Here is a 22426-nt window from a genome sequence, read left to right as displayed (position 1 = left end):
ATAACAAGTTGTCATGCTAAAATACTATTTGGATAAAGTGAACCATATAGGCAAACGTAATAAGATTCTACATGATACGATAACATAACACGAACCTATACAATATTATCATTGTTTAAGTTTGCAATAACAATGTTAGTTCCATAAGAATACAAACATGATAATACACATTAGTTAATGAGTTGTATGTTATTATATTTTTAAACACATTAATAAGATTTATAGTTGTTACGTACGAAGTAGGCCAAAATATATGGGGCTAAAAAAGGAAAAACAAATTCGCAATAAAATGTTGGGGTGAGAAGGTTGTTGAAGTGTGGCAATTTTGCCACTTGATGGTGCATGTCATCGACTAGCATGCACACCTTGGTATCAAATCATTTCCTTTTATGAGTTTATATTTTTTGTATGTTTTTAATTGATTCAAGGTATATTTTGATAATGTTTTGTGCCTAAGTTATGTATGCAAAATTATAGGCAAAATTATGCACAAAAGAGTAGGAATGTTATGCTTGAAATGCCTATGGTGCTGGATTCATAATTTCCAGCAACATAGTTCCACTATTTATCTTATATCTCAGGTTGCAAATGGAGTTTTGGGCTGAACTTTTGAGGGATGTCTACAGACATATATAGAAGACTATGGTTCAAATTGCAGGTCCAAATGACATGGGAAAGTCCATTTTCTATTCCAAACAGATTGCTGTATCTGATGGGCCCAGTATGCAGAGTATGGGCCAGTTTTGGAGCTGTTTGGCCCATGATCCGGTTCCAGAACTTTCCTAGCTCTTGGAACAATATTTATTGATGACCAAGGATGCTTCAAACCAAGTTTCATAAGCAGATACAAAGGGGAACTAAGTAGGTGAAGCTAGTTTGGTTGTTTACCCAAACTAGTTAAACAATAGGAACTTAGTTCAAAACCATGTGCCACTTTTTACTATATTTGGAATAGACATGTTGCAACTGGTTTTTGACTCTTTTGTGTATGAAAAGTTAGGTGTTGACCATTTTATTTTTTAAATTTCAAATACTTTACTCATTTTGTAAGCTCACATGCTTGGCATGTGTGAACTAGTTGTAATTTCAAGCTTATATAGTAAAATGAATGAAATGGCTATAACATCCAAGCCTTATTTTCAAAAGCCAACGTGTTCCTCTTCTTCTTATCTCTTATTCAACACCTTAGAACACTTTAGGAACCCTAAAAACCAGAAAACACCATAACCAAAACCTAAAAACACAACTCACACACAACCATTCCCAAGAGCATCACCAAAAGCTTGCTTGTTGCTAACACTTCAAGCTAGCTTGCTCTTGGTCATAACCTTCTCACCCCAACAAAGTGGTATCAGAGCAAGGCACATTTTTGTGAGATTTGTGAGGTTTTTGGGCTGGTTCGTTCCTTGAGAGTGAAGAGATACTTGAAAGCATAAATATATTTTCATATTCCTTCATACTAGAAAGCAACATTCACATGGCTTCTTCAAGTTTTTCAACTCCTTCTCCTCCTATCTTCAATGGGGAGAACTACAACATTTGGAGTATCAAGATGTAAGCCTACTTGAAGGCTTATGGTCTTTGGGAGGTCACCATAAATCCCCAAGAACCGGAGCCTTTGAGACAAGCGGCAACGGTCAACCAAATCAAGCACCATGAGGAGGAATTGTCTAAAGGTTTCAAGGCTCTCACCGCCATTCATTCTTGTATTAGTGATACCATTTTCACAAGGATAATGGCATGCGAGAGTGCCAAAGAAGCTTGGGACAAACTTCAAGATGAGTTCCAAGGGAGTGCAAGGACAAGGCAAATGCAAATCCTTAACCTAAGGAGGGAGTTTGAGACTATCAAGATGAAAGACAAAGAAACGGTTAAGGAGTTCACCACAAGGCTTCTTAATGTGGTGAATCAAATTAGGGTGCTAGGTGAAAGATTAAGTGACCAAAGGATTGTAGAGAAGGTGTTGGTCTCCTTGGCCGAGAGGTTTGAAGCTAAGATATCTTCATTGGAGGAGTCAAGGAACCTAAATGAAATTTCCTTGACCGAGTTGGTGAATGCCTTGCAAGCTACGGAGCAAAGGAGGAGGATTAGACATGAAGAATCAATGGAGGCTGCATTTGTGTCTAAACAACATCAAAAGACACAAAATCAAAAGAAGAACAAGCTTAAGGTCATAAAGGAGAAAGGTGAAACTAGCAAACCCGAGAGGAAGTCCTATGAACCTTGTCACCATTGCAAGAAGAAAGGTCATCATCCAAGAAGGTGTTGGTGGAGGCCGGATGCATTTTGCCATAAATGCCAACAAAAGGGTCATGTGGAGAGAGTATGCAAGGCAAACAAGAAAGATAAGCAACAAGCAAATGTTGCTAAAGATAATGCAAGTGATAGTGAATCCGAAGAGTTGTTTGTTGCTACTTGTTTTAGTAGCATCAAGAATGATGAAGGATGGATCATTGATAGTGGAGCAACACACCATATGTCTCACAAGCATGAGTGATTCACAAACTTGGATAGGAGCAGCCACAACAAAGTCAAAATTGGAAATGGAGCCTTGATGGAAGTGAAAGGCAAAGGAGATGTGGTGATACACACCACCAAAGGTATCAAAACTATCCATGATGTTCTCTATGTACCTTCTTTATGTGAGAACTTACTTAGTGTAGGTCAAATGCTTGAGAACAAATATGCATTACACTTCTCAAACATGACATGCACTATAGTTGATCCACATGGAAATGAATTAATGTGTGTTGGAATGAAGAACAAGAATTTTAGGTTGAATATGGATGAAAATGGTGCATCGGTTGCATTGAACACCAAAGTTGAGAACACCTCTCAACTTTGGCATAAAAGACTAGGCCATGCTAGCTTTAAGTCATTGGTAGGCACACATGAACTTGTTAGAGACATGCCATTGGTGGAGAAGCAAGAACATGTGTGTGAAGTGTGTCAAAAAGGAAAGCATACTAGGCTAGCATTTCAATCTTGTTCTTGGAGATCAAAGGAGAAGCTAGGACTTATACATTCGGATATTTGTGGTCCTATGAATGTTCCATCCTTAAATGGCAGCAAGTATTTCATAACTTTCATTGATGATTACTCAAGAATGTGTTGGGTGTATTTCCTTGAAAGAAAATCACAAGCTTTGGAGAAGTTTGTAGAATTTATGAAGTTAGTGCAAAATCAATCCGGTTGCACTATAAAGGTGTTAAGGACGGACAATGGTGGGGAATACACAAGTGAGGCTTTCAAACAACTTTGTAAGGATCATGGTATAGTTCATCAATTCACTACACCATACACACCACAACAAAATGGTGTATGTGAAAGGAAAAACCGTACCATCATGGAGATGGCTAGATGTTTGTTGTTTGAAAGTGGCTTGCCAAAGAATTTTTGGGCCAAAGGAGTTAATACATCCATCTACATCCAAAATAGGCTTTACTCCAAGTCTTTGAGGAGTAAAACCCCATTTGAGCTTTGGTTTGGATATAAGCCTTCTCTTGATCATCTAAGGGTATTTGGAAGCATTTGTTACATCCTAGTACCACAAGAGAAGAGAGGAAAGCTTGATGAAAGGTCACAAGTTGTTGTTTTGGTTGGCTATAGTGATGTGACCAAGGGATATAGAGTGTATAACTTGGAAACCAAGAAACTTGTGATAAGTAGAGATGTGAAAGTTGATGAGGAAGCTAAATGGGTTTGTAGTAAGGAGGAGTTGGCTAGCATGGATGAAGACAATCGACTTGAAGCTCATGATAATGATGAGGAACAAGGAAATGATGAAGGTGCTGCCCATGATGATGAATATAATGAGAATGAGCTAGAAATCTCCATAGGGGCTGATTTGGAGATTGGTGATGGTGTGAGAGGGTAATGAGATTTATGAAAGGTGTAATGTGGAATTGAGTGATCCAATCAATGTCCATGAGGCTATGGCAAGAAAAGAGTGGAGACAAGCCATGCAAGATGAAATCGATGTGATAAACAAGAATGACACTTGGAGCTTGGTAACAAAACCAAAGGGAAAGAATGTTATTGGGGTGAAGTGGATCTTTAGGACCAAGTACAATCTGGATGGGTCCATAAATAAGCACAAGGCAAGGCTTGTTGTCAAGGGATATGCACAATAAGCCGGTGTGGATTATGGAGAGACTTTTGCATCGGTTGCAAGGATGGAAACCATAAGACTTCTTCTTGCAATTTCGGCACAAAAGTCTTGGAAAGTATATCACCTTGATGTGAAGTCGGCCTTCTTGAATGGAATATTGAAGGAAGAGGTCTATGTTATGCAACCCGAAGGTTTTGTGAAGAAAGGAAGTGAAGAGAAGGTATACAAGCTATACAAGGCCTTGTATGGCCTTAAACAAGCTCCTAGGGCATGGTATGCCAAGATAGATGGTTTTTTGACAAAGCATGGTTTTAGGAGGAGTCCTAATGAGCCTACATTGTATATTAGGACTCATGGTTGCATGGTGTTGGTGTCTCTTTATGTTGATGACCTCCTAGTGACCGGTGGTAATGAGAAAGAAGTGAGCAATTTCAAAAGTGAGCTAGAATTGAACTTTGAGATGTCTAGCCTTGGAGAGATGAAATACTTTCTTGGAATTGAAGTTGTCCAATCATCCAAGGGCATCTTCATATCTCAAGAAAGCTATGTGAAGGAGTTGCTCAAGAAGTTTGACATGGAAGATTGTAATAGCGGTGCCACACCTATGAATGAAGGCACCAAGTTGGTGAAGGATGATGATTCTCCAAAGGTAAATCCTTCCATCTATAGAAGTTTAATTGGTAGCCTTTTATATGTATGCTCTACTAGACTGGATATCATGTTTAGTGTGGCTGTTTTGTCAAGATTTATGCATAGTCCATCACAAAATCATCTTAGTTGTGCAAAAAGAATCCTAAGATATTTGAAAGGTACTAGTGATTTTGGTATATGGTACAAGGATGGCATGAATGAAGCTTTGCTTGGTTATAGTGATAGTGATTGGGCTGGTTCTTTGGATGATAGCAAGAGCACATCGGGCTACATTTACACTCTTGGAAATGGTCATTTCTCATGGAATTCCAAGAAGCAACAAACCGTTGCACAAAGCACCGCGGAAGCCGAGTATATTGCTTGCTCAAGTTGTGCTAATCAAGGTGTTTGGCTTAGGAAATTATTGGAGGACTTGAGCTTGAAGCAAGAGGAAGCCACGGTAATATTGTGTGACAATACTTCAGCAATAGCAATTGCTCAAAATCCAGTCCAACATGGGAGGACCAAGCACATACCGGTCAAGTATCATTACTTAAGGGAATTTGAAGCAAGTGGTGAAGTGAAGTTGGAGTATGTGACTTCCGAGGAGAACTTGGCGGATATCTTCACCAAGCCATTGGGAAAGAAGAGATTTGAGATATTGAGAGGACTTCTCAATGTCTCATACAAAATTGCCAAGGAGGAGTGTTGAAGTGTGGCAATTTTGCCACTTGATGGTGCATGTCATCGGCTAGCATGCACACCTTGGTATCAAATCATTTCCTTTTATGAGTTTATATTTTTTGTATGTTTTTAATTGATTCAAGGTATATTTTGATAATGTTTTGTGCCTAAGTTATGTATGCAAAATTATAGGCAAAATTATGCACAAAAGAGTAGGAATGTTATGCTTGAAATGCCTATGGTGCTGGATTCATAATTTCCAGCAACATAGTTCCACTATTTATCTTATATCTCAGGTTGCAAATGGAGTTTTGGGCTGAAATTTTGAGGGATGTCTACAGACATATATAGAAGACTATGGTTTAAATTTCAGGTCCAAATGACATGGGAAAGTCCATTTTCTATTTCAAACAGATTGCTGTATCTGATGGGCCCAGTATGCAGAGTATGGGCCAGTTTTGGAGCTGTTTGGCCCATGATCCGGTTCCAGAACTTTCCTAGCTCTTGGAACAATATTTATTGATGACCAAGGATGCTTCAAACCAAGTTTCATAAGCAGATACAAAGGGGAACTAAGTAGGTGAACCTAGTTTGGTTGTTTACCCAAACTAGTTAAACAATAGGAACTTAGTTCAAAACCATGTGCCACTTTTTACTATATTTGGAAGAGACATGTTGCAGCTGGTTTTTGACTCTTTTGTGTATGAAAAGTTAGGTGTTGACCATTTTATTTTTTAAATTTCAAATACTTTACTCATTTTGTAAGCTCACATGCTTGGCATGTGTGAACTAGTTGTAATTTCAAGCTTATATAGTAAAATGAATGAAATGGCTATAACATCCAAGCCTTATTTTCAAAAGCCAACGTGTTCCTCTTCTTCTTATCTCTTCTTCAACACCTTAGAACACTTTAGGAACCCTAAAAACCAGAAAACACCATAACCAAAACCTAAAAACACAACTCACACACAACCATTCCCAAGAGCATCACCAAAAGCTTGCTTGTTGCTAACACTTCAAGCTAGCTTGCTCTTGGTCATAACCTTCTCACCCCAACAAAGGTTATGACCAAGAGCAAGCTAGCTTGAAGTGTTAGCAACAAGCAAGCTTTTGGTGATGCTCTTGGGAATGGTTGTGTGTGAGTTGTGTTTTTAGGTTTTGGTTATGGTGTTTTCTGGTTTTTAGGGTTCCTAGAGTGTTCTAAGATGTTGAAGAAGAGATAAGAAGAAGGGGACCACGTTGCTTTTGAAAAATGAGGCTTGGATGTGTAGCCATTTCATTCATTTTACTATATAAGCTTGAAATTACAACTAGTTCACACATGCCAAGCATGTGAGCTTACAAAATGAGTAAAGTATTTGAAATTTAAAAAGTAAAATGGTCAACACCTAACTTTTCATACACAAAAGGTCAAAAACCAGCTGCAACATGTCTATTCCAAATATAGTAAAAAGTGGCACATGGTTTTGAACTAAGTTCCTATTGTTTAACTAGTTTGGGTAAACAACCAAACTAGCTTCACCTACTTAGTTCCCCTTTGTATCTGCTTATGAAACTTGGTTTGAAGCATCCTTGGTCATCAATAAATATTGTTCCAAGAGCTAGGAATGTTCTGGAACCGGATCATGGACCAAACAGCTCCAAAACTGGCCCATACTCTGCATACTGGGCCCATCAGATACAGCAATCTGTTTGAAATAGAAAATGGACTTTCCCATGTCATTTTGACCTGAAATTTAAACCATAGTCGTCTATATATGTCTGTAGACATCCCTCAAAGTTTCAGCCCAAAACTCCATTTGCAACCTGAGATATAAGATAAATAGTGGAACTATGTTGCTGGAAATTATGAATCCAGCACCATAGGCACTTCAAGCATAACATTCCTACTCTTTTGTGCATAATTTTGCCTATAATTTTGCATACATAACTTAGGCACAAAACATTATCAAAATATACCTTGAATCAATTAAAAACATACAAAAAATATAAACTCATAAAAGGAAATGATTTGATACCAAGGTGTGCATGCTAGCCGGTGACATGCACCATCAAGTGGCAAAATTGCCACACTTCAACATAAAAAAAGAGAGCTTATAAAGAACGAAATTTGCAAATTGATATTTTACAAAGTTCAATACAGTTGAATTGAATCTGCCTTTCCTCATATTGGATTCGGAGCCTGCTATCTGTTACAACATATATGCTTTATATTTACTTCAATCTGTCATCTTTTGTAGTTGCTCCGGAGAAGAAACTAGTCATTATTTTTTGCATATACTGCAGCAGAAGGCAAAATAATTAAGAAGCTGCATCTCTTAATGGTAGTGAATTAATATCTAAAATTTGTGTTCAAGATAGGATAAATAAGTTTGTTTCCTTGATTAATTGCCTTCTATTTTAATTTCTTCATATTTTTAGATCCTATGAATTTTATTTTTGAGAGAGTAATTTAATTTGCCTTTTTACAATTGGTAAGAATTTTTAATCACATGCATTGAGCTCCTTTATAAACTAGAAATGAGATGATTCATGCTTCGTAAGAAATTTATAGAGAAACAGAAAAACATACAATAATGATAATAATATAAAGAAAACTTTTTAAAAAAAATTCCTTTTCAAGTTGAAACTCTTAAAATCTGAACTTGAAGACTTGTAGAAGTTGTGTTTGTTTTACAGCATAGAAAAAGTGAGTGGGAAAAACTAATATTGCAGAATTGGAAAATATGCCCAATTCCATAGATATATAGCACTAAAGATGAAGTAGAGCTGAGTAGAATTAAGACCAGTCATTCTGTAATAATTCCAATCATGCAATGCATAAATAACCACCATGCTGAATCATGGTAGGCAAGGATCTAACAGCAGCATTCAAGCCTGCTGGCCACATGCTTCGTGCACCTGCTCCTTCTCAAATGCCTCTATTGCCTGCAGTAGCACCGCTTGTTATTGATCTGCTTTCAGAAGTCTCTGGCCAGATACAGAAATGAGCTTGGAGCAAGATGAGCATGGTATGCAGGGGAAACTGCCAAATAACAGAATAAATTCAATTAGAAAGCATATCCCATTGAGAAAATACGAATAGCAACAAACCAGAAAGGCAACCAGCATACTTTTTAATTTCGGGCCAGTCTTGAGAAGCCACAACTGTATTAAAATCACAATTTTAAACCAAGTTAGAGGCAGACGGCTTAAGTATTACAAGAATATAACTTCTCACTATTAATGATGACCTATTTACTTTGGAAAGAATACTGAATTCCATACAATTCAGAGACAAAGATTCGCGAAGAAGCCATTATAATGGGAATTAGGGGGTCAACAAACAATGCAAGTGATATAAGCATTTGAAAATAAATGAATGGCATTATTTTTTTATTCCTTTAAAACTTGTACAAGGATAAGGAAAAATGAGTACTTGCATGTAAAATGCAACAAAGTAGAATATAATCATTTTTCCCTTGTTTTTTTTTTTTTTTTTTTTACTTGGGATGTAATAAGGAAATAAAATACCTAAACAACTAAGCATGAATGTGAAAGATACTTACCTTTCCAGATTAGCAATGTTCAGCAGATTTTGGTTCTGCCTGCCTCTGAAGAAGCATATATGTGAAAACCAATACACATGAGTACGCAACATGGCAAATTTTGTATATACTGATATTGCTAAGGTCCCACCGGAAAAATAATGAGTTTTAAAACTCTTTTGCAGTCTTCATTATGCTGCTTTGTCATCAACTGCGAAAGACTGAAAAAAAAACAAAAAAAAACAAAAAAAAAACAAAAAAAAGAGAAAACCCATGTGACTTGAAAAGATTGCAATGTCAATAGGTTTTTCTCTATTTAGGAGGCTCAAGAACACATGACAGGTACTTTAACAAGTGGTTATGGAGAAAAAAGCCTAAAACACAAAATCATGTATTACATACATGCATAAACTTCCATGGCTTCTATGGATAACATCACATGCTTAAGAATGTCTAGCTATAGATTTCGATATTTTCTCATCTTCTTCCAATCTTTGCCAAAGCATTTTTTATGTGCTTCCTTTTGATGGAATGTTGTTCAATATTCCACAAATATTGCTCTGCAATTATCACCATAACCACAAAACACACCACTATGAATTGTTCATAGACCAAAACTATAAACACTAAACTGAACAAATAAATTGTAAAACTATGATTTTTTAACAACAAAACTCACCTTAGAGTACTTATGTAACAATCCTTTAGAAAGTACACATGCAGCATAAAATAGCCCCTTCCCTGATCGGATGGAGCTATCAGTGGCTAGCAAAGGCAGCAACATATCAAAATGTTCTGCAACTACATTGCCATTAGCTCTCCTTTCTCATTCTGAATCACTACTCCAATACCCATTAGCCACTTCAACTCCATCCTCCCTCAAGCAATCATGCTAACATCAGTCTCAGTCTGCCGGAATTCAAAGATGATCAAGCACCATCAGCTACACTACAACCAGAAGCTGTTGCGTTTTCTAATTCATTTCATTGCCCTGTAGCCTCATATTTGACTATTTGATTATTCCATACAGCCCAGCGCATTGTCCAGCACGTATACACATAACCATTAAGCACAAGAAAAAAAAGCAAATCAAGTTGTTACTTTTTCATGAATCAAGTTGATAGGTTCTTTCAAGCATTTCTATGTAAAAGTAAGATTTTCTTGGCAAACTAACGAATAGCCAACAGTAATATGTATTATGTGTGTATGTATATATGTATTTAACTTACTAAGTAGCCGGGTTAGAAAGCTGAAAAACTACAAGAGGGATTTATCTGACTGGTAAAGATAGCAAAAAATGAGATGATTACCGTTGTGTTGCTCACTTGTCTCAGATTCTGCCACACGCGATGGAAAAAACTTAATATTGTCCAACATGTATAAATAGATAATCCAAAACAAGAACATTATACAATTAAGAATAAAATTGATTGCGATTTGGCCTATGTAAGGCAATAAAATTCTATATAATTAACAGACCTACATCTATAACTGATTAAGTAGAGGATGAATGTTAATCATCTCCTGAATTCATATTAAAAGCAGACTCGCTTTCTTTCATCAGGCAGTACTGAATTGCTTTTCATTTCTAAGCCAAATTTGAGATTTTTTTTTTCTTCTTGAAATCCGCTGCAGCAAATTTGTCCTGACACATTTTTCGAGGGATAGAGGCCTCTTAGGCCCTGTCACTTCATCCCATTCCCACGAAAAATCCCCAGCTATTGAAAGTTCCATATATATTGTGGGTCCTCCACCACAATAATAATGTTCTGCAACTATCACTGAAACAAGAAAACACACATAATAGTTCTCTTCAAAAATTTAATTGGTTTTAAATACACACAAATTTGGTCTAAAAGAAATGGGGTATTGACGAGCAAGGTAAATCAGGTAATCTGCAAACATATTTGTACCTCCTTATTGTTCGGAAAACTTACTGAAGCATCAAATTTCTTCTTCCAAGGTTCTAGACTTTGTAGGCAGACTAGTTGCATTGCATGGATGGCAAGTATTATGCATGACAATCAAGCTAAGAGCGTTTTGAGTTCTCCAAAAATTTCCATACCATATCATTTTTTATGTATGTATGTACTAATCTCCGAATGATCTTCATTTCTTCATTTCTCATGCAAAACAGTTAATTGCCGGGTCATGTGCGTATCCAAAAGCCCCTGCTGATTTTGTTATGTATTTTTCATAAACTATCCAAAAGAACAGAAAAATTAATCAACACGAAAATGGACAATGCCAAGATTCTTCATTTACCTTTACATTAAAGAGCCCAAAGAGTTTGCAATACAGCTTTATTTTGTTATTCTGCAGGCTTCGCAATAAAAAAAATCTAATTAGAAGCTGGTCCAAAAGTTTAGACAAAATAACATTTCAAGTGAATGATTTCGTTGTATTAATTGTTGAAGATAAGTTTCTCATATTATCATGAGATTAATTTTCACTATGTATCCAGTGAGCAATAAGATATCAGAATGGGAACAAAAGACAGAGTCAAAGCATACCTTATGGTTTTGGAAACAAGTACAGTTGTTTGATGTGGTGAATCATAGGCCAATACTCTCCAACATCCTTTTGGCATTTTTTCAATAAGATGGGACAATCTACAATTGCCAGTTGCTGTAAAGAAGAGGTGAGGCTATCGATTCCTTGAGGCAGCGACTTCAAATTGGGGCAATTCTCAATACATAATTCCTTTAACGATTTGAGGTTGCCGATACATTGCAGAACAGATTCCAAAATTTTCAAAGCCAAAAATTTTGATTTCTTGCGGACTGGTAACCTGTTGAAGCCCTTGAGGAAGAGCAACTGGTTTTGGAAGGCCATGCAACTCCAAACGAGAGAGGCTTCCAAGGTGATGCCACAGAATTGCATCATTACCATTAGGCATGTCCAGCTCCTCGCAGTGCCTAATATGCACTTGTTGAAGTGAGGTGAGATGGTGAAAACCTTGAGATAAAGATTGCAACTTGGGACATCCTATAATATTCAGCTCCTTGAGAGAAGTGAGGCTTTTGAGTTGCACTGGAAAATGCTGCAGATCCTGAATAAATGAAACATTCAGAGTTTTCAATTTGGAGAGAGGAAGGAAGTCTGAATCAAGGACATTTGTCTCCATCAATAATGTCTCTTGGAATGGTTTTATGCTTGTGTTTTGTAGACGCAGATATTCTTGTAGATATGGGAAAGGAGGCATGGAAATTAGGTTTGGACAATCCATAATAGACAACTTCGAAAGACGGGGGAAGAAAGGTAGTATTCGTGCATTTTCTTTCTTCTCAGCTTCATCTGATTTCCACCATCCTTTCAGATTTGGGATTCTATCCTGTGAAAGTTGTTGTAGAGATGGGAAGAATGGCAACGATGATGATAACAAATTATCATCACTTGAAATGTAATCCAGTGCAGGCAAGTCCCTCATTTTTAGTACTTTAAGACAAGGGAGATGATTGAATGACGCTAAATATTGGCATTCCTTATGTGCCCATAATTCAAATTTGACAAGATTATGAAGTGAGCCCACACAATTTAATAAAACATCACTTACATAAGCACCCTTTATGCTCAGTTCTTTAAGATTTGGATGTGGGACAAGATCTTCACAATCATCCCCCATTCTACTCCAAAAACTCAACTCTAAGGACTGGATATATTCTTTATTTCTCAAATCTGCACCTTTAGATTCTATACCATCTTTATCCACTACAATTTTCAGTTTTCCTCTCAAGTTGTTCAGATTCTTAAGTTCATTTAGCTGGCCACCATGCCCTGAATCCTCCCTCAGTAGAATCACCGGTAACGTCTGCAGGTTAGTCAGTCGACCTAGTCCATGTGATAAATGTGTCAAGCCCCAATATTCAGGATAAAGATGTCGAAAGTTGACGAGTTTTGTAATGTCTCTTGGTAATGCTCGAAGTCTCCAACAATGGGATAGATTTAGCGTTTGCAAATTCTGTAACCTTGTTATAGAATTGGGCAATACCTCCATTTGATTTACTGAAAGGTTAAGATACCTAAGATGCTTCAGCTTACCAATAAATTTAGGTATTATTTCTCCTGGTTGATAAATATTGGTTAAGCAAAAGAATTGTTCTACTCTTTTTTGTCTTAACCAAGAAATTTGGAAATTTTAGTAATGAATCGAAAGAAAAATTCAAAGATACATGACGAGTTCTTTCATCAATTCTTTCATCATTCAAACTCACTAAAAAGGCCTTTTGTTCCTGTCACTGAAGTTGCAAGGTCATGCATGCAATCATGCATCTTGCATTTTGTCAGATTCAAAAAGTCATCAGTTGCAACTACAAAAAGGATCTATAAAGTAAATCCTTAAAATGTTGATAACCCATATCTTCTAGACATTGGTTCTGATTTGATAACTTAATAAATCCTTGAGCCATCCAAAAATTTATTAGCATTTGGACATTAATAACATGATTTTAGGGAAATAAGCTACAATAGCTAAAACAATGTTTCAAATGTGATGGGAGACAATCATAACTCAACTTGAGCCTAGTTATGATATCATTATCATATTGTGATATTGTTGATAATTCCTTTTCTTTGAAAGATGACCACTCTTCAAGATTTATAGAATGCAACATACTTCCGATTGTTCTTATAACTAAAGGAATTCCTCCACATTTTCTCATAATCTCCTTTCCAATTTCCACAAGGTTGTGATCATTTGGCTCCTGTCCTTGCACAAAAGCTAATTTTTTAAACAAAAACCATGCCTTTTCCTCATTTAAGGTCTTTAAATTGTAAGTCGATTCCTTTCTGCCATTAACAATGCGTGCAACCATTTCATCACGAGTGGTTACTATTATTCTACTTCCACCAGCACCATCTCTTAACAGGTTTTCTAACTTCAACCATTTTTCACGATTCTCAATACCCCATACGTCATCGAGCACAAGAAGATATAGTTTTCCTCTTATTTTTTCTTGAAGGTCCTTTTGCAATCTATTCACTGGAATGTTTTCAATAGATCCGGGGTCTTTTTCTCCAGATTTAACAATTTCTTTGACAATTAACTCCACATCAAAAACCTTAGGTATATTCACTCACATTATTAGCTCAAAATGATCTTTAACCTCACCATCATTGATAACTAGTTGTGCAAGGGTGGTTTTTCCTAAGCCTCCAGCACCAACTATGGAAATTATACCTATATTTTCATGATCAGCTTTTAGATCAAACAAACGTTTCTTGATGTCTATTTTCTCAGCATTTCTTCCGACAATATTTTCTTCCCGTTCATATGAGTGTTCTTTCCACTCACCAATCATAACTTGAGTGTCCTGAAGACCCTTCTCTAAGTGGAACTTCTTATCATCTGCAATTGCATCTAGTTTCTCTCTAAGATCCCTTATTTTTTTACCCATCTTGTGCCGAAAAGCAAACCGGTTAGAAGATGAGCAGAAAATTCGTACCTGCTTGGCCATTGAATTCCTGGTCATCACTTTGTCGTCGCAAAGCTTCAGTAGAGAACTCGTCCGCCAAGTCATCAGCTTCATAAACTACATCTTCAAGCCTCTCGAGCCATGTTTTGATTTGTTCATCTTGCAATTGCTGCTTTTCTGCATAAACAAGGACACTTTTGATAATTGAAATTGTCCCTTCAAGTTGCCCAAGCTCGTCTTCAACGCCCCAAAACAAGGCAATCTCTTTCACTGCTGTTTTGCCCAATTGCCTAATGATCGTCTCTGCAATGCTGGAAGGGATTGCTTCCGCCATTGGGTTGAAAAACAAAGAGAAAATCACATTTCAATGCTTCGAAATTAGAGAATGATACTGATGGCGTGGGAGGATCCTTTGCGTATTATATCATAGGATGTACGCTGCCTTGCTTTATTAATTCTCATGTCAAGTCAACTCCTCACTTGGAATAAAATACAATTGTTTGGGAAAGTCCATCGACAAATAGTATTGATGACACATGGGATGTGTTCGACACACCGACAATTTGTCTTATATGATACATAAAGTCAACCACTTCTGGCCTAATATTATTGTAACGTGGAAAGGCAGTAACATCAAAGCAATCCTGGAGCCACAACTGGTCTCCTCCAGCCCATATCGGCTTCTTTAATTAATTGCCAATTAAATCAGTAGGCAGGCTGCCAGAGGAGATATTTGCTGTTGAATTGTTTTCGACAAAGCTCCCAATTGCTCACCCATGCAATTTGGAATAACAACTCCAATTCCAGATTTATCCTTTTGTTTTTCAACGCGTCCACATTAATTTTTATTGATACATGCATAATCACCCTGAATTAATAAATTATTAATAATTAAAAATGACATAAAAAATGAAAGAAATATGTTGGGGCAGTGGCCATGTTTTCTTCCATCATATTATTATTATTATTATTATTATTATTATCATTATTACTCCTTTATATGACTTGTATGTATAGCTAGCTTTTTGACATCGCCGGTCCATTGAGGTATCCGTTCTTCAATTTACCTTTCCACGAAAAATCACGGTCATTGGCCATTGAATATTCCATCGGCAGTGGGCTTTTCTGATGGGCATGGCGGCTCCCTGAAAAACTTAATTCCAATGAGTTCGTAGTGATCCCACCTATCTTTTCCCACTAATTTAACCTTCCTAAATCCATATTCGAGGTCCTTTTTTCCCAATTTGTGATGGATTGAGAGATTCGAAAGCATTAAGTCTGAAACCTTTTCAGTGAAATTCAGGCCATCACAGGTTCGATCTCTAGGAGGTAAGACTCAATCCATAATCCTCAATTTTTAGGCTTTGTTTTGTTATATTGTTTGTGAATTTTGATTGACGTTTGCGTTAGCTCCCTAAGTAACCGTGTGTAATTTATCCGATTAAAATATTAATTTAATCAGTCTTGTGTAACGTTGAAATTTTAGGTGCATGTGTGAGTCGTGAGACCGATCTCGTGGAAGATCTTGATTGATTCACGTGCTTGAAGTGAGTGACTCTTCTTTAAAATTTATTTTGGGGCTATGAAATTATATATATTGTGTTATTTGATTTGTTTTTTTTGAAAATATATTTTGTGTTTGACAATTAAGAACAATTGTTATTTAAATTTCAGGTACCAAAATTATGATGATATGAATATATGTGTTTTTGTCCATATATTTGGGAAATAAAAGAATTATGGATTTAAAGTTTTTAATAAATTATTGTTAAGTTTAGTGTTGAATTTATGATGTATAATAAATATAGTTACATGATTTTAATAATATATGAATTTCATGTGGTTTTAATATTATTTTTGATATGGATTGATTTTATGGATTTGAAGGAAAATATTCATTTAAATTTATTTTGCATTGACGAATTGTGGAATTTAACTATGCATGAATTTTACTTGGTTCTAAAGATATCTTTTATTTAGATTGATTTTGAGGATTTGGGGAAAATATTGTTTTAAATTAATATGTTTCAAAAATATATTTATGCATTTAAATATTAAGGATTTTACTTTATACCATTGGAAATTTGGTATATTTAAATGGATGGATTTAAAGTGATGGATTTATGATGATAGTTTAAAGGTGACGTGGATTAATAGATTTGAAAAGTAGTATTTATGAGATTTCAAGATTTGGAAAATATATGATTTTACTAATTTTTAGATGCACCATACAGTACTGGTGTTCCATACTATATATGTGGATATAATTAGCGTGCAAGTTGTTTTATATTGTATATGTGGATATGATTAGCTGTCAAGTTTATAGGGTTGTCCTGTGGATGCCATTGGACCTGAAGGCTAACAAGGTGTAATGCATAGTGAGCATTAGCTGCTCCTTCTATGGCCAGGATGACTAATAGCAGCGATGCTATGGGAGCCAAGAGACCCTATACTGGTTTCTTTCTTTAACATCCCCGTCAGATGGTCTTGGGACAATGGGTACCATCAAGCATCATTGGTATATAGTTTGGTGCATCAAGTAGTTTTTCCGATATGATTTCCAAAATAATGATGTTTTTAAAGAGTATTTAAAATTAAAATGTATTTAATTATGTTTTCATCTTTTATTCACATTAATATTTTTAAAATGCATTTGACCATGATTATATTATTCAAATGGGTTTGATGATTTGAAATGGATTTGATTCATATTTTTACTATTCATTTCAAATTAATGTTTTAAGATTTTATTTATCTTTAAAATGTGTTTAATTGTGTTTTATCATTATTTCAATTGATGCTTTAAATTGTATTTCATCATATTTTATCATTTATTTTAATTTGAGGTGTACAATGCGTTTTATCATGATTTTAATATTTATTTTAAATTGGTGTTTTAGAATTTCATTGTTATTATTTATTCAAAATTGAGATTTTAACATGAATTTTATTGTATTTTATTATCTATTTTAAATTGAGGTCTTAAATTAATTAAAATGATTCTTTGATTATTTCATTGATTTAATTAATAAAATTTATAAATTATATATTGAGTTTAATTTTGTTTTATGCCAAATTTTTTTAGTGCAAATTTATTTATGATTTTATTTTGTCATATGATATTTATTCTAAATTTAATAATTTGTTCTTAGAGTATTTCAATGTAAACTTTAAATTCTTATTTATTTGCATTTTTGCATTTTATTTATTTGTGGGTTTCCTTGATTTCTCAAGTTATACAAATATTGGATTTTGTGAAAATATTTTAAAAATGGGGACCTTTCCAACTAAGTGAACTATGATGGTTTTGAGAGAAAATGTTATTTTCAACTACTTATTATTTGTTTATTATTAATTAATCAAGTGTATTAATATGATATTACTATTATTGTATAGTAGATTGGGTCATTCACTGAGATGATTACCATCTCACATTTTTAAATTCGTTCTCCTAGGTCCAGGCTAGTAAGTGTTGACCGTTCGGGAGTGAGTTTGACATCTTTGATTTGCTGTCATATTCTGAGGAGTTCTTTCTTTTTTTTTCCTTCCATTCTATCTTGTATTATTTCTTTCTATCTTATGTTGTATTAACTTTCATACTTAATTCTAATATTTTAATACTCTGTATACCACATTGGATATTTATTTATTTAATATTGCACGGATTTTCTGTTTATCATTTTGAAGTGCTGTAAACTTGTGGAAATAATTTGTAATAAGGTGGAAGGAACAAAGAGATATTGTTAGAAGTGTGTTTTTTGTGCAAGGAATTTCATGATAGGTCAAACCCTTGGGGGAGATGTTGCTGAATTTTCTATTGGAGGGTCCGGTAGGGTTTCTCTAGGATTAGAGCTTTTCCAAGGTTCCAGTGAGGGATCTTTTATGGGTGCTGACATTATTTCTTTCATTGATTCTAATGTATAAATTATATTAATCATTTTCAATATTTGTATTTGTTCATTTGAACTCTTTAGATTGCTCTGATTAACATTTATATGTTTGACTCTTATACCACTTTTCTCTCTCTCTCTCTCTCTCGAATCTTGGATTTGTAGCCTTAATGTTTTATATTGATGATTTTATGAGAATTCTATTAAAAATATTTATGACATTGTATATGAACTATTAGGTCATATTTAAATTACGGAGAGGATTTCTAGATTTTCGATACAAAATTTTGTAGGCCTTATTTAAGTAAAACCACTCTGGATGTCCCAGAAGGACCTGAAAGGCGATCTTGCCAACTTGGAATTAGATGTTTTATTAATTATATAACTTTCTTTATCAACCTTTATATCACTTGAATAATATGTTATTTAAAAATGTATTAGCAGCTAAGGTTCAAAATTTTTGTATTGTTAGAAAGTCTAATATTATTAGATATCGATAAAAACTCATAAAAAATTGCAGAAATTGACATAAATTTATTTTAAAAAATAAAAATTTTTATTGACACTTTACAATTATCTTATTTAATTAATTAATTATCAAATTAACCATTAAAATTGCAAAAATATTAAATGGATATTATAAATCTCTTAATCAATTGATTTATAACAAGTGTTAATAGTTAAAAATATACTATTATTAATAAAAAATAATATAAAAAATACATATTTAATAAAATTATTTATTAATTAAGATATATAGAATAATTATTGCAATTATAATATATTTTATAAATGTCATTTCAATATTATAAAGAACTCCTGGATGGTTGAGAATGTTTATATTTTTCTCATTCTCCTTTTAAAATGTATAAGTAAGAAATAATTATTAAAAGATGTATATCTTTCAAAATTTTGTACATAATTGTTAATATACCATCAATATGAATATTTGAGAGCTAAGTTTGCATGTATAAAATACCATCGATACAAAAATTTTGAACTTTGGTTTGCAATAAACATATTTTTTTGCATATCTTACAATTTTTGTCTACATTTCAATTTTTATCTACTTTATAATATTTATTCAAAAATTAGATTTATTATTGTAAAAAAAATAATAATTGTAGGTAAATTTGCAACTTGTGATACTAATTTTCCCTAAGAATATGATAGGTAAATTTGTCTAATGTAATTTTGGACATTGTTTATTAAATTAATTTTTTTTATTTGCTTAATTATTGGAAGACAATTAAAAAGTTAAAAAAAAAAACTATCAATAATATTAATTTGGCAAAAAGTTATACTAAATAATATTTATAAAAATTTTTGATAAAAAAATTTAAGAAGAAAATATTGATTTTTTAAAATTTCTATGAACATTTTATGAAAATTTCATGAAAATTTGGAAAATTTTTATAGAAATGATGAATTTTTAAACCAAATTGTGAAAGATTTTATTTGGATATTATGATGAAAATTTTCATAAAAAATTATAAAGAAATATTGAAAATTTCTATGGATATTATAAAAATTATATATGTTTTAATTTGAAAGCTAAATTTCATTTTGATTTGTTTAAAAATAAAAATTTTGAAAAAATTGAACAAAAAATTTTGATATTTTAAACTATATTAGTAGCATAATATAGATCATTGAAATTCTCGAACCCAAAAAATAAAAAGTAAAAATACTAAAATCCTAATCGGTCAAAATGAACGCTATATAAGTCAAAAGTTATTAACATATTTTTTGATATCAGACTTATGAAGAGATTGAAAAACTGTATGATAAAGCCTGTATTGCACGCATCAATATTAAAAAATCTGTTCGCGCCACCCAACACCACGCCACACCACCCCCTTAAATCTCTTAAGATGGAAAAAAGAATCAATTGGTGTAGATAATACTGGTACAGTCTCAGATGGACCCACACCAATGACTTTCTTCCTTGAAGTGTGAATGCATTAGATTCCAACAAATAACAAGAAAATTACTTTTAATTCATTTTTCTGCCTCTCCCAAATGGGTCCCCCACCATTTTAGATCTTTTCCAAAATTCCTTTCTATAAATACCCCTCTAACATTGGCGTGTGCCCTCCACACTCTCTTCGTTCATTTCTCTATTTGCGTGTGCCCAGTCCACCACTCTTTTTCCAACTTCCATTTCCAACTTCTCTCAAATCTCTCATTTATCATCCATGGCTTCCACTCAACCTACCCACCAACACCATTCCCTCAAAGGGCTAAAACCCACAATCCTTCTCAAAGATATTGAATCACAACCCGAAAGAGAGAAAGAAGAAGAACAACAAGAAGAAAATATTGGGTTGGTGAAGGATTACTCCAAAAGGGCTCAAGTTCTTAGAGCTGCTGTTTTGGGTGCCAATGATGGTTTGCTCTCCACTGCCTCCCTCATGATGGGTGTCGGGGCGGTCCATAAAGACGCCAAGACAATGATCTTGACGGGCTTCGCTGGCCTCGTTGCTGGTGCTTGTAGTATGGCAATTGGTGAGTTTGTATCGGTTTACTCACAATATGATATTGAGTTTGCTCAGATGAAGAGGGAAGGGAATGAGACGGAGATAAAAAAGGAGAAGCTTCCGAACCCGTATACGGCGGCGGTGGCGTCGGCGATTTCGTTCGTAGTGGGAGCCTTGGTGCCTTTGTTAGGTGCTCTTTTTGTGAAGGGCTATAAAATGAGGTTGGGGGTGGTTGTAGGGATTGTGAGCCTTGCTTTGTTAGGGTTTGGAGCACTTAGTGCAGTTTTGGGGAAAGTACCTCCTGTAAAGTCTTCGTTAAGGGTGTTGTTTGGAGGATGGTTGGCTATGGGAATCACTTTTGGTTTAACAAAGGCTATTGGTTCTGCTTCTGTTGAACAATAAAAATTATAAATTTTTCTTATACGTCAAAATCATTTTGTAGGTTGTTTTTCTTTATGTTAAATTAGTACATGTATATGTTTCTATGTATTGTCTTCTGTTTAATTAATATCCCATGTTTTTTGTTGATGTGGTTTCAATTTTTTATGTGTAAATATCAGATTGCTATATGATCATGAGCTCCTTATACTTTTTTGAAATTATATTATTTATTTTATTTGCGGGACTTGAAATTAGTATATGAGACCTAAAATAATAATAATAATAATAATAATAATAATAATAATATCAAACCTGATCTAAATGATGGTAATTCAAATACATAATTTTCTGTTGAGTATCATGTATGATGCACCATCTAATTTTCTTACACATATATATATATGTGTGTGTGTGTGTGTTTTGTTCATTTTTATCTTGTATATATATATATATATATGTATATTTATATGACAGACCATGGCATAATCTTAGTGAGAAAGGAAAACAAAATAAAAAAACAAATGATTTGCATTTTTCAAATTAAGATGCGACCCATTAAAAAGTAAAAAGGAAAAAAATAAAAAGAAAAAAGGAAAAGGAGAAAAGCATTTTTTTTTTTTTTTGGAGAAAAGTTTTTTAAGTTTATATATATATATATATATATATGATGGAATACTTCAAGGACCTTCCACCTAATGTTAAGCAAATTAAATTAATTATATATATATATATATATAATACACATATATCAATGTGATAAAGAAAACTAAAAAAATGTGAATCTGGAGACTCGAGGCCGACGTAATCTGTACCCATCGGCAGAATATCATCAGGCCCACTTAAGCCCGCCACCACCTTCCCTCGGCCATTGTATACAGCATCCACGGGCGGATTTACATTAGGCCAACCTAAACCACAACCCCCCACCACCGTCTTTTATATCCATGGGCGGATTTACATTAGGCCCATTTGACCCCCCCACCTTTAGGTCACTGTATTCTGTATCCATGGGCAGATTTATATTAGGCCAACTTGTCTAGTATTGCTTCATTATTATATAATTGTCACTAGAATTTAGGCATGTACCTGCCTTACTTTATGATTTTTTTTTTTTTTTTTTTTTTTTTTTTTTGGGTTCAGTATTCACTCATTACCTTATAAACTTTAATATTTCCTTGTTAGTTTACCGAATGTCTAATACAACATCAAATATTATATTATTAAACATTGTAAAATTTCTTCTTTTAGATGTAAGCCTATAAATTTTTTTATTTGAAAAATAAGAAATATCTAAGAATATCTTATGCGA

The 22426-nt window shown here is 34.1% G+C and overlaps 2 protein-coding genes across 2 annotated transcripts; one reads left to right on the top strand and one right to left on the bottom strand.

Annotated features, from left to right (window-relative positions):
- Positions 1 to 11641: 11641 nt before the first annotated feature.
- Positions 11642 to 14700, bottom strand: LOC107419111 (putative disease resistance protein RGA3). Its single transcript, XM_060815019.1, has 5 exons — positions 14397 to 14700; positions 14058 to 14299; positions 13568 to 14012; positions 13167 to 13262; positions 11642 to 13017 (listed from the first exon to the last, which is right to left on the bottom strand). Exons 1-5 carry the CDS (start codon positions 14698 to 14700, stop codon positions 11642 to 11644), a joined length of 2463 nt encoding a protein of 820 aa, XP_060671002.1.
- Positions 14701 to 20379: 5679 nt separating this feature from the next.
- LOC107419110 (vacuolar iron transporter homolog 4) lies at positions 20380 to 21148 on the top strand. The gene has a single exon (XM_016027845.3). The coding sequence runs from the start codon at positions 20455 to 20457 to the stop codon at positions 21136 to 21138; it is 684 nt and encodes a 227-aa protein (XP_015883331.3). The 5' UTR covers positions 20380 to 20454; the 3' UTR covers positions 21139 to 21148.
- The last annotated feature ends 1278 nt before the right edge of the window (positions 21149 to 22426 follow it).

Source organism: Ziziphus jujuba, chromosome 2 (assembly GCF_031755915.1).
Source record: "Ziziphus jujuba cultivar Dongzao chromosome 2, ASM3175591v1".
In the NCBI taxonomy this organism is placed as follows: Eukaryota; Viridiplantae; Streptophyta; class Magnoliopsida; order Rosales; family Rhamnaceae; genus Ziziphus; species Ziziphus jujuba.
Note: the sequence above shows the minus strand (reverse complement) of the source record. Positions and strands in the feature narration are given on the sequence as shown.